The 16,151-nt window shown below is 43.2% G+C and overlaps 1 protein-coding gene across 2 annotated transcripts in view; it reads right to left on the reverse strand.

Moving 5' to 3' along the window:
* Positions 1 to 40: 40 nt before the first annotated feature.
* Positions 41 to 16,151, reverse strand: part of usp13 (ubiquitin specific peptidase 13) — a 34,947-nt gene continuing 18,836 nt past the window's right edge. For both annotated transcript variants that reach the window (XM_084922008.1, XM_084922007.1), the window contains exons 15-21: positions 15,810 to 15,932; positions 13,200 to 13,223; positions 12,643 to 12,786; positions 6,611 to 6,780; positions 3,190 to 3,379; positions 2,761 to 2,845; positions 41 to 2,473 (exon numbers count right to left, since the gene is read on the reverse strand). In XM_084922008.1, the coding sequence (XP_084778134.1) occupies positions 2,377 to 2,473; positions 2,761 to 2,845; positions 3,190 to 3,379; positions 6,611 to 6,780; positions 12,643 to 12,786; positions 13,200 to 13,223; positions 15,810 to 15,932 (833 nt within the window). In that variant the 3' untranslated portion in view covers positions 41 to 2,376. The remainder of the gene's footprint in view (positions 2,474 to 2,760; positions 2,846 to 3,189; positions 3,380 to 6,610; positions 6,781 to 12,642; positions 12,787 to 13,199; positions 13,224 to 15,809; positions 15,933 to 16,151) is intronic.

Below are 16,151 nucleotides of genomic sequence, written 5' to 3' on the forward strand. Positions count from 1 at the left end.
TTATTGTGCCGACTCCTGCCCGACACGATGAAGCCAGGTCTCAACAAACATGTCGTTTATTAAATGATCCAAACATCATAAGTAAACAGTGCCACTGGTACACTGTACTGCCGTGACTCTGTTCACATACACCTAAGCCATATTTGGATACATTACAAAAGTCAGCTTAAAATAATCAGTTCAAGGAGAGCTCTGAAATGAAAACTACAGAACTGACACAAAAAAGGCAGAAAGATTAGAAACAGGTCAAGAAGCTTTTTGACATTTAGTTAAATGGAGAAAAAAAGAGAATGAAGCTCACAAGAGTACAACGGTACAACCCAGACGACTAAATGTCCATCTCTAGTTAACATGCTGACAGTGAAAAAACCTTTTTTCCTTTTTTAAATGACAAAATGAACCATTACGTTTTAAACAAGGCAGAGAAGAATGGAAGCGACGGAGCTGGAGAGAAAGCTGAAAGAAGAGGACAGAAAGACGGCGACGAGCCGGGACCACGAGGAGCAGAGACAGCTACCCATCATTAGGCAAAAGCTTGTCACCCACTCAGCGACGACGAGTGGCACAAACACAAGACTTGCATAGAGATGTTTAGTATTCCCCAATGCATAGACAAACAGTTTATCTGGTAAGAGGCTAATATTTGCTCAGGGAAATCGAGGCACAGTGTTGTTAAAGGGGAGTCATATGGATTTATTATATAAATTAGTGTTTCTTGTCTGTGTCAATGAAAAACGCCGTAGAAACCATCGTGGTGCTGTTCTGCTTTTCTTTGCTACTCTCTTTGTCAACAGCACGTCTTCCCTTTGAGTACGAGAGCCTAAAATAATTAACTGTAATTCAACGTTTGATAAATTACGATTAATTTGAGCAGAACTCCACCTTCAAATATGCTACTGGAAGCAGACCGCGCTCTCCGAGATGAATAAAACGTGAATAAAAATAAAGATATGAAGCCAAGTATGGAGATACTGACAGTCAAGAGCACAGTGTTTAATCCATCCTGCACGTTATGAATATTACTGAGCAGATAAAGCAGAGAGCTGGTGGCTAGACCAGCTCCAGGCCCTAAAGAGTGGCCAGCTGTAGCATCGCAGTCATGTCTGAGTGTTTTGTTTGCAGCGAGCACCACGAGTGTATACATTCAGAGGAGGTACGGTCACTGTACAGCTGTTCTCATACAGCTGTTCAACAGCAGATTTGGTTATTAGTGCATATTGCTCTAGACAAAAACATTCAAACTTACATGGCCTGAAACAATCGTTTTAGCTTCTGGGCTACAGTCCGAATCTGTCAGAGTGATAAAAGAACCAGCGTGAGCCAGGTGCAGCCCAGTAACAGTTATGTCGAGTTTGCACATATTTTGCTTTCAGCACTTTTGCTTTCACTTTGAGCAAAAATGATGTACACAAAAGGTTCACCTACGTTACTATGTAACCTCCCTGAACAGGGACGACTGGACAGCCAGGCTGGCCTTAATTAGATCGAATCAAATGAATATAATCTCCTTGGCAGTGCCGCACTTCAGACATGAGCCCTGGTAGTTTGTGACTGGCAAGTACAGTGCAGGTACAGGAAAAAGTCAAAAAAGTGCAACAGGGACAGAAATGACACTAATATCCTGACAGCTCAGCCGGCGCATCAGGGCGTTGAAGGTTTTTCATTAAACGTGACAAACGTACACGTCGGCCTCGAGCATAACCGGGACAAATCGAGTTAATGCCCATTTATCACTCTGAAACTCACGTGGTGACTTCCATGTGTGGAAAACCAAAACCTTTTCATTCTTAGTGAATTTTGCTCCGCTTCATATTTGTAATGTTTTACATGAAGCACTTGGGATTGCACTGTTGAAGGAGCATCGCGCTCCTCTTTCCAGTTTCTCAGGATGAAAAACATTCAATGCAAAGCCACCTGCAGCACAGGAGCTTCTTGTTTGTTGGTGCAGTTTCAGAGCAGGGCTGGCAGTGAAGCACTGCACTTAAGTACACATTTATAAAATGCACCACTTTGGGAGAAAAGAAAAAACGGCACAGTGACTGAAGGCAGAGAAGAGGAGAAAGACTGAGATTTGATATGTGGCGTTGTTTCGTGTAAAGAGCACAATCGTAGAAATTGCACAGATCCCTCTGTACCAACACTGTAAAGACATGTTCTTTCTTTGAACACAAACATTGATATTTAAAGCATAACACTAATACACAAAAAGCACATCGCTTTCCCTTCTGACCAGAGTTCCTGGTTGCTCCAGAAAGACATCACAATAAGGCAAGCAGCTGGTCGGAGAGGTTATCCCATCGTTCCCACTGAGACAGTTGTCTGCCAGTCTTCTGGGTCTGTGGTTATTTAAAGGACGCGGGCGCTGCGAGCAGCGGTCTAACTGCTCGACAGTCGATGGTAAAAGTAGACGTAGCCCAAGTCCTTTGGAGGTCTTTCTGACAAACACACTTTGTGGTCGTTGTAGATCACCCACCTGCAGGCGGGAGAAGTGCACATTAAATTCACACAAATGCTTTTAAAGTGTCATTTTTCTCAACTTTGAATGAAAAGATTTAATGGGTTCATTATTCTTTTTCTACTCAGTGTAAAGAGGAAACAGGCTCAGTTATGATCCAGCAGCACGCAGCCAGACTGGTGAACTATTGTAGAACTAAAAACAATAATAAATCTGCACACAGTTAATGCAACGAGATGAGACATCAGAGATGTTTCTGTGACAGGCCGTCAGCTCTGTAACATGAAACACTGCGTGCCGCTCACCGTCCCTCCTTTTTGATGTGACAAACATAATGTCCAGACATCGTGGACGCTCCCATGTGACTGATGAAGGCGAAGAGCTCATATCCTTAGAAAAAGAAGAAGAACAAAGTCAGTGAGTGACAAACTAACGCATATTTACAGAAAACCAATTAAAGTGATAATTATCTAAGAAAGTGCTCATTTTCAGTTTTAACTTAAAAACAGGTGATTTATGTAGCACATGGGGATAAAATGAAGGAATTTAAATTGGTTTTTGATGCTGCTACACCTTGAAATCCAGCGCCCAGCAGCACGTGGGTACAGCATGCGTCATAATCAGACCTGACTGGGGCTCAAATGGCCCGTGGACGCTCACAATGTCGAGATTAAATTCAAGGGCAGAGAAGCAGTATGTTTCTGTCGGAGCGGCGGTCGTGCAGAGTCACTCACGTCCTGGTCCGTCTTTGACTCTGGGGCCCGACGCGTCTCCGTCTGGGGACAGCGTGGAGTCGCTGTGCGAGTTGGCGTTGGAGAAGGCGTTGTCATTGGGCTCTGTGTCAGCCATGTCCGAAAGGGCATCACTCTCCTCCTCCTCCGGGTGGGTAAAGATCCAGTCGAGAGCTCGTTCAAGATTATTGTTCTGTAAAATGCCAAAAGCGGCGCAAACACGGTCAGCTCGCTGGCATTCAGAACTAAAAAGGCCGTAATATCCCAGGAATGCTAAGAATCATAGGGAATCTCTTCTTCTCATGCAGATGTGAAAATGCTCACCAGGTAATGGACCGGTTCTTATACAAAGGGCTTTTCTTAACCTCCTAAGACCCGAACTCTTCCACGGCATGCATTTTTTATTTCTCTTTGATATTTGGTCACATTGGGGCCGATGAATGTAAAAACAAAGAATTACCAGATTTTGTTTTTTTACATTATTTGAGTTTTTATGAAAAATCAGAGCCACACATGAGGATATTTGTTTAAAATGTTGATAGAACAGTAGCAGGATAATGTCCTCGTAAGTGGACATCAGGCCCTTGTAGAGCAAAATTGAGTATTTTGGTCTAAATAACCCAAAATGTGACGTCCACATATGTGAACGCAGGTCCTAGGAGGTTAAAGCACTTTTATCTCATTCACACACATTCATACAAGCAGCTTTTTTCTAACATTCACACTCCAGTGAATGCACTGGGAGCAATTCGGGGTTCAGCATCTTGTCCAGGCTGCAGCAGCCAGGGATCAAACTACAAACCTTCCAATTAGTGGATGCCCTGCTCTACATCCTTAACCACACCCACAAATATTTCTGCTTTTCCTGGAAAAATTATTTCCTGAAATGCTCAAATCAACAGTCACAGTAGAAGCAGCAGTACTCGTGGGAATAAAACCAGAGCTGATGATTGAATTTTGGGGGGATTTATTTTTTCCCCCACAGCTCCAGTGCATCTTGGATAAACTCCTCATAAAAAGCAGTCTCACTTTTAGGAACGTGTTAAATGAACAATTATTTACTAGAAAGGTGAGCGCGAACATCCGCCTGTGCTCATTTTTCCACAGAGGATGTTTGCGTTCGGTCCAAAATAGAGGTGTGATGCCTGGGGAATGTCAGCGTGAGGAGCATGTCGGGATGATGAGGAGTTAAGCTGCCTGATGTTGCCGGGCGGGTCACTGCGCTTGAAGAGCAACTCTCTTTTTCTTCCTAATTTTGTGCTAATAATGAACCAAGACTTGAGACCGCTTCCCTGTTTCACACCTCCACCCCTCAGGACCAACGTGAGCTTTTTTCCACTTCAACAACACGGAGGCAGGCAGCGAGTTGGGCTCACTGATGATGAGAAGCCTGGTGTGTCTATTTGTGCGTCTGACAGTCTGCTGGGCTATTTTTGCTGAGGGCGCACTTTGAAAGATGAGAATCAGAGGCCATTTCAAAACAGGGGAACTGATAGATTTACTGCAACTGTATCACGCTTGACTCATTGAAAAAATAAATCAATACTATGAATGCATTCAAAGTGAATCTTATGTGATGAAGTTGAAGTGTCAGTGAGCCGTGAGTTGTTCCTAAACCTGACAGGCTGCTGGGATTACAGCTAAATGTAGACATTTCTAATAGGGTTAGGGACATAAACTATGACATAAACTGGGGAAGAGGTGGATAGAGACTGGATTAGGGGTGGGTTTTAATAATCGATTCATCAATTAAAATCGATTCTGGCTTGGATAACTTGATATCGATTCATTAAAATCCTGAATCGATTTTTTAATATAAATGTATTTTGCCCAAAATTCCAGAATCTCAGGTGAAACGTCACAAATTTTCAACAACCACCAACATTTAAAACAGTAAATGAGAGCAGGAACACGGCTTCTGCACAAAGACGTAAACACAAAGCGCCGACCCGCAGATCAGAATCAGTGAGATGTTGCCTTTCTCTCACATGACGGCACGGACACGGTCGGGGCTGAAAGCCGACAGCTCGCTGATCCTGATGTTTCGGCGGGTCCGCGCTTTGTGTTTACGCCCTTTTTGCGCTGATTCTAAAGCTGTTTTGTCTCTCTCCAAACATTATTGACCGAACCAGCAGCAAAAGAAGATCCAAACTAAGCTTCACATAAACACCGTCATGGACTCCCTCTGACTTTTGCTGTTTTGCTTCCACCAGGATAAAATCACACTTCGTGCACAGCTCTCTCTCTCTCTGTACTTCAAGAACAGTTTCCCGTCTAAAAATCTGTTTTCTGCATTATTCGCTTGCTTGTTACGCACAAGTCTACCGTTGTTTACAGGCTGTCGGCCGATGTTTTTTTTTTTCCTTTTACTTACTTCCGAAAAGAAAACCTAATTTCTGCCGTTCAACCCTGAACAAATTTAAACTTTTTAAAATTATACAAAATGCAAAACGCTGTGTCTGTAATAAAACTGCTGTAACTTCAGAGGTAATGTTCATGTGCTGATTAATGGTTTTCTTTCATTTTTGATGTACTGCAGAATATTTTTATAAAATCCAGGCCAGGAAAATCACCTTCATGTGTTTCTGTGTTTTATCTTCAGCTACTTTGACACAAAGGCCTCTGCTGTGATGCTCACACCTTTGATCAAGTGTCAGCTTCCTTTTTATAGATACAAAAATATGTAAATGTACTGATCTGAATTATAATATTTCTGACTGTCTGAGGCAAAATTTCCCAGATTCAAATCGAATCGATTCTAGAAACCAGTGACGATACCCAGCCCCAATTTCTAATCACTCTGACATGTACGACCAATCACATCTGCACTTTGCCCTCTGTTTAAAATCACCACGCCGCCTTACACCAACTTCACCTCCTGACACATTGTTCCATTTGCTCAGTGTTTCTTCGAGGTTTACAGGCTGTATTTTCCTGATTGTTACCCGTTTTAGTTTCATAATGACTCAATGAATGACTAATTGTCAGAGTTTCTTTCCTCTTGCGTTTCAAACTAACAACATTTATGGTGCCTGGAGGTCAGAGCTGTGTTTTTGTCCCGCACCCATCAGAGACAGCGAAGCGCGCGGGTGGTTCTTTGTTGTCTGGATTTCCGTCCTCGGCTCTGATTTATTTCTGTATAAATATGTAAAGTATTGTATGTTAAACAGGCTGAGATACAGGCACCACCTTATCGGCTCAGACAGGCTGACCATCGCTGTCCACACAGGCCGTCGGGTGCCCCTCGTGTTTAAAATAAATCCCTGCTCTCACGAACTGCAGCAGAAGACCTTTTCAGTCACACAAAATGGTATTTGTAAGACATCCTGGATAATTACCAAAATAATTATCTGATGTATTTTAAACATTTTTTTGTGCTAGTGGCTAGAAAGACTCCAGTGGACATAGTGGGCAGAAGACTGACCGTGGCTTTGAGCGCGTGGATGCTGTGAGTGCGGGGAAAGCCCATTGAAGTAAGGATGGCAATGCTCTCCTCGGGGGGCGAGTTGCCCAGCAGGGCGGCGCCCGTGGGGCTGTCACCGGCGGCGGGGCCGGGATCAATCATGGAGGACAGAGTGAGCGGCTCTGCAAAGTCTGCGAGGAAAAAGAGACAAAGGGAAAAATAATGATGCAGCACGTTCCCATTTATGTTTAACCTAATTACTGTGCGTTTCTGCTTTGGAGGTCAAAGGTCGCATTTTCTAGAGCCGTTTTCATCTGACAGCGCTAATTCAAACTGTAAAGCGATTAAAGCTGATCACAGACGTCCGACTGGTGTGTGACTAACTGGCACTAAGAATATTTCAAACACAGAAACAGCAAACGGTCACGTTAGGAGGGCGTGTGGGAGGCACCCCGGTACTTACTCTGTAGTGGAAACGACACACACAAATGCACCCTGTGGATTGTTTGTCACAGTCAGCTTTTCTTGGGGGGGGGGTCTGCACACCACGAGTGTTGATCTATCACTCCAAACAGATATACAGGCTGGCAACGAACACCAGGAAACACCTGGACCCTACACTGAGGGACTCACAGCTCTGTGGGGCTGGCAGGGATGGTCCAAGCACAACACCCTTCATGACAAGTCTCCATGTAATTCAGTGAGTATGAAAATGATGTGGATCATATGCTACAACCTTCAGATTCACCAAATCTAAACTAAAGTGAAGACCAATGGGAGATCTGAAACCAGACTGCAGTGCACACCACCATCAAACACAACATGAGGGGAAAGAAAGTGTGCGACTCCCTTTCAGAGTCATGTGAGCTGTTCTGGCAGAGCGTGGCCGCTCACCTCACTGACACACTTCACTTTTCTCTTCTTTGTCTCGGGTTTGAAATAAGGTAAATTCATACCTCTGACTGTAGACCTGTAATGTTCCTCTTTCTGAATTCAGACTAAACTTATTATAGTTGGCACAAAAAGCCTCAGAAACACCATCTATGCGCTATCTGGACAGCATATACTTAACCTCCAATACCATTGCTAGAAATCTCAGGCCATTTCCTGAAAGAGAGGTCTTCTTTGACTTGCATGTAAATCAGGTCTCTATCACTACTTTCCTTTAGCTGACGTACTGAGAAAATGAGGCACCTCTAGACTTACAGTCATGTTGAAAGTCTATCTGCACGATAGGGACAAAAGATGGTCATCCATCAAGCCAACCATCTGTACTTTTGCTCATCCAATCAGGCTGGTGTATTTCCAAGGCAGGCTCACAGACATATTAGGCCACACCTTGTAATCTTTGAATCTAGTGTTTTCAGTTCCACAGGTGTATGAACTCAAGCACCTGGCCATGCAAACCTTTGTGAAAGAATGGACTGTTCTAAAGAGAAGATCTCACTGAATTTGAGCGTGGTGCTGTAACAGAACGCCAACGACTCGACGAGTCACCTACTAGATAATCCACGATAACCTTGTAAGTGGTATTACTGCAAAGTGGAAGCATTGAAGAACCACTCAGCCAGGAAGTGGGTGACCATGTAAAGTTACAGAGTCCCTGAGTGCTGAGGTGCAGAGTGTAAAAGCCACCAATGCTTTGCTGACGCAGTAACTGCGAGCTTCAAAGCTCCTGTAAGTGTAACATGTGGCTTGTCCAGTATTTCTGTTCATTTAGTGTATTTGTTACTTCTGAACTAGATTTCTGTCCTTATTATCAGGATGTAAATATGAAAAAAAAAATGCTGCATCACGAGTACTAGCAGGAACTAGGCTGATCATATTTCTCCAGTACCAGCTTCTCTTTGTAAAATGCAGAACTGAATATTTTTTTTAAACAGAAAAAAGCTCAATCATATCTGAAAAGGTCTTATGTTTGCTATTGGCACTTCCCTCAGTACAAATATGCTTGTTGTTTTGTAAAGTAATCAAAGGTAGAGCATGCTGTAGGTATTACAGGTACTGTGCTGCAGTGGTTTGTATCATATCTATCTAATAGACTCCAGTTTGTGCATGTAAATGGAGAGTCCTCTTCACACACTGAGGTTAATTATGGAGTTCCACAGGGTTCAGTGCTAGGACCAATTCTGTTTACATTATACATGCTTCCCTTAGGCAGCATCATTAGAAGACATAGCATACATTTACACTGCTATGCAGATGACACCCAGCTCTATCTGTCCATGAAGCCAGATAACACACACCAATGAGTTAAACTGCAGGAATGTCTTAAAGACATAAAGACCTGGATGGCCGCTAACTTTCTGCTTCTTAATTCAGATCAAACTGAGGTTATTGTACTCAGCCCTGAAAATCTTAGAAATATGGTATCTAAGCAGATTCTTACTCTGGATGGCATTACCTTGGCCTCCAGTAACGCTGTGAGGAACCTTGGAGTCATTTTTGACCAGGACATGTCCTTCAACGCACATATTAAACAAATATGTAAGACTGCTTTCTTCCATTTGTGCAACATCTCTAAAGTTAGAAATATCCTGTCTCAGAGTGACGCTGAAAAACTAGTTCATGCATTTATTACTTCCAGGCTGGACGACTGTAATTCATTATTATCAGGAAGTCCTAAAAACTCACTGAAAAGCCTTCAGCTAATCCAAAATGCTGCAGCAAGAGTCCTGACAGGGACTAGAAAGAGAGAGCATATTTCTCCTGTTTTGGCTTCCTGTTAAATCCAGAATTCAAAATCCTGCTCCTCACATACAAGGTCTTAAATAATCAGGCCCCATCTTATCTTAATGACCTTGTAGTACCATATCACCCTATTAGAGCACTTCGCTCTCGCTCTGCAGGCCTACTTGTTGTTCCTAGAGTATTTAAAAGTAGAATGGGAGGCAGAGCCTTCAGTTTTCAGGCCCCTCTTCTGTGGAACCAGCTTCCAGTTTGGATTCGGGAGACAGAAACTATCTCTACTTTTAAGATTAGGCTTCAAACTTTCCTTTTTGCTAAAGCATATAGTTAGGGCTGGACCAGGTGACCCTGAATCCTCCCTTAGTTATGCTGCAATAGCTGCTGGGGGATTCCCATGATGCATTGGGGTTTTCCTTTCCAGTCACCATAGACCTCTCTGCACTGAATCATATCTGTTATTAATCTCTGTCTCTCTTCCACAGCATGTCTTTATCCTGTCTTCCTTCTCTCACCCCAACCAATCACAGCAGATGGCCCCGCCCCTCCCTGAGCCTGGTTCTGCTGGAGGTTTCTTCCTGTTCAAAGGGAGTTTTTCCTTCCCACTGTCGCCAAAGTGCTTGCTCATAGGGGGTCATATGATTGTTGGGTTTTTCTCTGAATCCATTATTGTACGATCTACTGTACAATATAAAGCGCCTTGAGGCGACTGTTGTTGTGATCTGGCGCTGTATAAATAAAATTGAATTGAATTGAATTGAATAGAATGGTATGCAGAGATTTCTGGCCTGTTCCCAGTCAGCTCCCAGTTTGGATGTGGGAAACAGACTCCCCTCTCTGCCTTTAAGATGAGGATTAGAAACTCTTTAAGCCTGAATCATCCCTTATTTATGCTGTCTGGGTCCGTCCCTGAAAACCTCCCATCTACTCTATTTCATCCTCCACGAGCTTATATGCCACTGTTGCATATCATTAACTCTTTGTCTTAGTTAGCGTTTGTCCCTCGCTGTCCTCGCCGTCCCTTCCTGCAGGTATCTCTGGCTTCAGAGCTGCTTGTTTACCATCTGCTTTTACTGGCTCCACCAGCCAGCCCAGTGTTTACTGTCATACTATTATTGTTTGTCGTCTGTTGCCTCTCCATGCTCATCATTTCCCTTTTTACCCTTGGTGCCTCAGCTGATTGCAGCAGATGGCTGCCTCTCCCTGAGCCTGGCCCTGCCAGAGGTTTCTCTGCTAAAAGGGAGTTTTATTCCTCCCAGCACCGTCATCAAACGCTTACCCAAATATTTGAGCTTCTGTCTGTGATACAGTAAAGCGCTAACCACCATTTCAACTTGTAGCTATTTTAAACGCATTAAAATGAACTATATGCCAATCAGATTTTTTAAAAGAGAAATCAAAGGAATATTACTTTTATATCTGGTGAACGTTTTACACATGCTGAACAGTGAAGCATGGAATGGAAATACTCATTTTTAAGTACAACACACTTCTCTTACTTTTAGCTGAATTTGCTGAAGGTGCACAATGACCGCTGAGGAACAAGGACACTCCCAATAGAATGACTTACTGTTGGCCATAAACACAGCCTTCATTACTCTGCTTGCCATAAATTAAATTGCGCACCACTTATCTCCCCCTATCATCTCCATCTCGTTCTCCTTGTTTTGCGTCCTTCTGCTCGCCTCCTATACAGATGTGTTTATGTGTTTATACCACAGAAAGACGCCGCTCTGTCAGGCTGCGGAATAGAAGAGCAGATGTTTGCATGTTAAGTCAAACTATGGCCGTGTCACATTGTCTTTAAAGCCCTCTTGCTGTTTATATTCACTGCGGCGTCTAAAGTGATTAAGTGAACAGCGGTTTAGTTGTCAAACCAAAATAAGCTGAAAGAACCTCCGTGCAGGATCGGACCCTTTAGCTGATGTCACTGAGCCTGAATGCAGCCCATTCTGTAGATCCATCAAGCCCATTTAAAAACTAAGAGGCGGGGTCTGCTCTAATTTCCCTCCTCTGGAGAGGCCCTTTACAGCCAACCAGGGAAATAAAAACGTGAGTCTGCACCTCAGGGGAACATCTCAGCACAAAGACACAAAGTCAGTCCAGACAAAGTTTCTGGAGACGACCGTGCACGCAGGTGAGCACAGATAAGCACCTGCAGCACACAAAAGAACACAGTGCATGCAATGGAAGAACATGAGATGTGATGCGTCTCTCACTTTCAATTACCTCTGTGTTTAAAAAGGTCCCCAACAAATAAACGTACCTGTCTGTGTAATGCATTCTGTCAGCCCCACAGTGGGGGAAATGCCTTTGGCTGATATGTGGATAAAAACATGCAACACAGACATCTTATGTAATCTGACCAACATCTAAACTTTGTTTGTTTTCACTGCAGCTCTTCTATTATTTGTCTCTAGTATTTCTACCTTTGTCTGGATTACAGTTACTCCTTGAATCCTCAGCACTCTCCCCACACTCATTTCGTATCACCACCATGCTGTCTTGGAGCCTCGCTGTGAATGTTTGCAGGTTTAAAACACTAGTTAGGCCCGGCTCACAGTCGCTGCTTTAATTGATCCCAGAGCTGTTCTGTCAGGTTGAAGCCAGGACTCTGTGCAGGCCAGTCATGTTCTTCAACCTAACATGTGTTCATCCTCGTCTTTATGGACCTTTCTTTGTGCACTGGTGTGCAGTCATGTTGGAACAGGAAGAGGCCGTTCCCAAACTGTTCCCACAAATTCGGGAGCATGAAGTTGTCCAAAACATCTTGGCATGTCGAAGCATTAAGAATTTCCTCCTCCACCAAACTTTGCACTCAGCACAGAGGAGTTCTCTTTCCACTTCAGTTGCTGTTGTTCCCAATTGCAACCACTTTGTTATAACGCCACTAACAGTTGACTGTGGAATATTTAGTAAGAAGGAAATTTAACGAGTGGACTGCGCAGGTGGTGTCCTATCACAGCGCCGCGCTGAAATTCACTGAGCTCCTGCAAGCGACCTGTTCGTGCACAGTTGTTCGTAGAAGCAGTCTGCAGCAGCTGACTTTACACACCTGCAGCCACAGAAGTGACTGAAACACCTGAACTGAATGATTTGGGTGGGTGCGTGCTTCTGATGATATAAAGTGCACATCATGGGAAAAAATGCATTTGTATTGTTTTTATTTAGTATTTTATGTGTGAAAAAAAGCAAATAAGTCCCAACGTGTAATTTGATACCAGCACTAACATGTTTATAGCCCTGAACTGAGAAAAATGTTTGTACAGAACTTCTGACTGTAGAGTTCATGTGACATGTTTTATTTTAACACTCCACCACAACATCATCCTCCATCCTCGGTGCATTGTGCCGTGATGCTGGCTCACCTGGCTCTTCCATATGGGCTATGATCCAGTTGAAGGCCATCTCAGGGCCCATGTTCCCCGTGTAGTACACCGCCTTCCTGCAGGCCTCCAGCGGAAAGCCCATCTCCGCCAGCTGCATTACTGCAGCCTCGTCTATTTCTGGAGCTGGGGACACAACAAATCAGCATCAATAACTAAAGCATGCAGTTGCTGATTCAACAGTAGCAGTGGCTTGAGTCTAAACAGCCAAACAGATTTGTGGAGACTCCCTCCGTGGGACTCATTAAACAAAGAGAGCAGAGGAGCATCGGGCCTGCAGAGGCATCTTTGTTGAGGGATGATTTATCAAGGAGAGAAATGAGTCTGGCTAAAGCAAGCAGAGCTGCACAGCAAAGCCAAGTTTGTCACAAAGTCGAGAGCAGCTGCAGCACCTGCTCAGGTAGGTCAGAGGTTTAGCTCGCTAGCATTCATCACCACTGCTTCGAGCTCAAAATACATTTTCTATGGTTATAACTTATAGAAATGTTGCATGTATATTCAGTTTGGCACACAGCTGTGCAGAGAAATTAAATACTTACAGTCCAAGGAGCTCATGGAGTTATCTGAAAGAGGAGGAGCACACGGCACAGTCAAGCATCACCATCGCTGGCTCTGTATTTACTGTTGATTCTGTTTTGGAGTCATTTCACTCTTTGAGAATAATAAAAGATTTGCAGACATTTGTACAGATAGCATCTATAATCGGCCAAGACAATATCCTGGAGAATCTGAGCTGCCGGCACGTTATTAATATTCACAGACAAAGGTACAGTTCATCAAACAAATCCATTGTAACACCGGGAATCCAGATGTTTTCGAGTACCCGTGGCGGGTCCTGGGCACAGTTGGTAATTCTGTCTTTTAAATTTTCTTTTTACCTTTCTCATAAAAGGATCATTTAGTTGCAGAACATCAAGGGGAGAAGCAAATGTCCCCTCCCACACCCCTCATGAATCACAGAAACACTGCCCAGCTGTGTTATTTTGGACCGTGAAATGTTGTCAGTGTCCCACAAACACGTTTTATTTTACACAGATATGAAAACATCGGGTGAACGAAGAAAAAAAAAAATAATGCAGAAACACGGCCTGAGAGCGGCGCAGGTTCATTTTCCCCTCATTGCCTCAGTTACAGCCCCTCGGACTGCTGCTGGGCTTTATCCAGTTTGGTAGATTAACTGAAAGGAAATACTGACCCAGTGAATGCAGCTGGAGTAGCCATCTTCCATGGTTTCTTTTAAATTGCAGGTTTGCTTTAATAGGTTTAAATGGATAATGTGAGTAACAAAAACAGGGAAGGAAAAAAGCTGAACCAGAGCCAGTTTCAATACATCGTGTGCAGTTTGTGATTGTTAATTTTGTATTTTTTAACCAAAAGAAAAGTGGAAGCAAAAGAAAACAATTCACTTTCCATTGTCTGAATGGCCTGGAATAATTGAGTGGATAGAAACAGACCAATGAGAAATAATGTGCTTCAAGCAGCGTACAGGAAAACACATTTGTGTGCTGCTATGAAATCAATAAGAATCACTGAAGCCTTTTGGAGATAGAAGTGCGACCAACGATGAATCACTGCGAATTTCAGCAGGGGAGGAACGGGCCAGCGGTTAATTTACAACCAGCAAAACTCATCATATGAATGTGAAATAAATAAATCTGAAAGGCCATTGAATGCAGCGTGTTGTCTCCTCTGACCTGTTTTCATTTCACAGCTTTAGCTGCACGATTTACAGAGGCAACGCTGTTTTTAACCTCCTGAAATAGAAGCTCAGAGCGACGTGCAGATTTGCTGCAAATAAAAGCATGTATGTGTCTGTGGCCCTCAAAGATATCTGTACAGGACGCCGAGCCGCAACAGGGTCTAAGCAAACCAAAACAATGATGCTCTAATGTGCAGAAACTCCACTCAGATTGTTTGACACCGACGGTACAGCACACCATGTTCAGTCCTAAAATATTTAGGCACACTAAGACAAGCGAGTGCAAAATTTTTATATTGTGTATTCATGTGCTAAGATGCAGCAGACGAAACCAAAGAAAGATCCAAGTTTATGGATGTGTGAAGCACAGCAAAGGCTGCTCTCAGATGTTACCGTCTCTGCTCGAGCCCCTTAATGCGTTCACAGCCTGAAACATTATAGGACTCTCTGTACTTCACATCTGCTGAAATATTAACAGAGACAGCGATAACTTGATGTAGCTGAACTTTACAACAGGAGGAGGAAACTGCAATCACAGAGCAGAGAGAGACAAACAGCAAACAAAAAGGAGGGCACTGCCTTTGTGGGCTTGATTTTTTATTTTTAATAAGGGCTAAAGTGGCCTGGATTTAACGGCTGAAATATTACCAAGCCTGCAAAAAAGTTTCTTGAAAAGTGACAATATTTTATTGAGTGCTATAACTCGCTAGCTTCCAGTACTTTAATCCCAGAGCTGAGGGAAGTGCGTTACAAGGAGATCTCGTGAAATCATTAGAACCTATTAGGCTTAGCCACACTGTGAACACAAACACTCTTCAGTAATTGATTGAGCATGCCTTTCCTGTGGGATTCCATTTAATGTGTCCTTAGGAGGGAATATGGGTGGCTTTCAGCAGAATATTATATTAGAGACAATTTCACAGACCATTTAATTCACAAAAATACCCGAGACCTGCCAAAAAGGATCTGGGGCACTGCAGCTGGTTTAAGCAGCAACGTGTTATGTTATAGGGTAAACACAAAGTTTCATATACTGAGGTGTTTCTAGCACATAAATGGAGTGAAGAAATATTCTTGGCTTTTTTGGTTAAACAGTACAACAAAAGGCTTCGCGCTCTGGGAAAACAGTGCCCTTTAAAATTAATAAGGGACTGTGAAATCAAAGATGAAGGGCCAAAAACGCCCGGAGTAATTAAGGGTGCTGGTACACTGTTTTTCTAGAATTCATGCATGACTGCTAACACCCCTGTAGGCCAATGCAGGCAATTTATGAGAGCCTGTAACCTTCTCATTGAATTCTGGGTGATAAAAATGGAGCAGCATCTAATAGATGCCATATATTATAATATATGGATGTTTATTTGTCAACATCAAACAGAAAATAATACAGAAAAGAGCAAATTGTTAAACTCACATAGGCTTAAAAACTCCCTCCATTTTTATTTCATACCTCTGGTGTCTTCAGGTAAAACAATGGGAGGCATGAGGTCTGGCAGCTCTTCTTCACCTGCCTGCAGCCCTGTGGCGCGGAGCCGGTTCAGATCCAGGAAGTCGGGAACGTCAATGGCCACATCTGCAAAGCGACAGCGAGATATAAAAGTATAAAACTGAAGAATCTAGCAGTAAGAACAGTGAGCTCCCAGATCAACTTCTAAATATTACGATCTATATGTGAGGCGTGAACTGACCTTTTTCCCCATTTATGAACTGAACTGAACACTTTATGAACATTTTAAGGTGCTAAACACACCGATTGATTTTCAACTACCAGTTAAACAGCAAAAGCGTTTTA

The sequence above is a fragment of the Perissodus microlepis genome, chromosome 23 (assembly GCF_051167445.1).
Source record: "Perissodus microlepis isolate ML-2025 ecotype Zambia chromosome 23, ASM5116744v1, whole genome shotgun sequence".
Taxonomy (NCBI): domain Eukaryota; kingdom Metazoa; phylum Chordata; class Actinopteri; order Cichliformes; family Cichlidae; genus Perissodus; species Perissodus microlepis.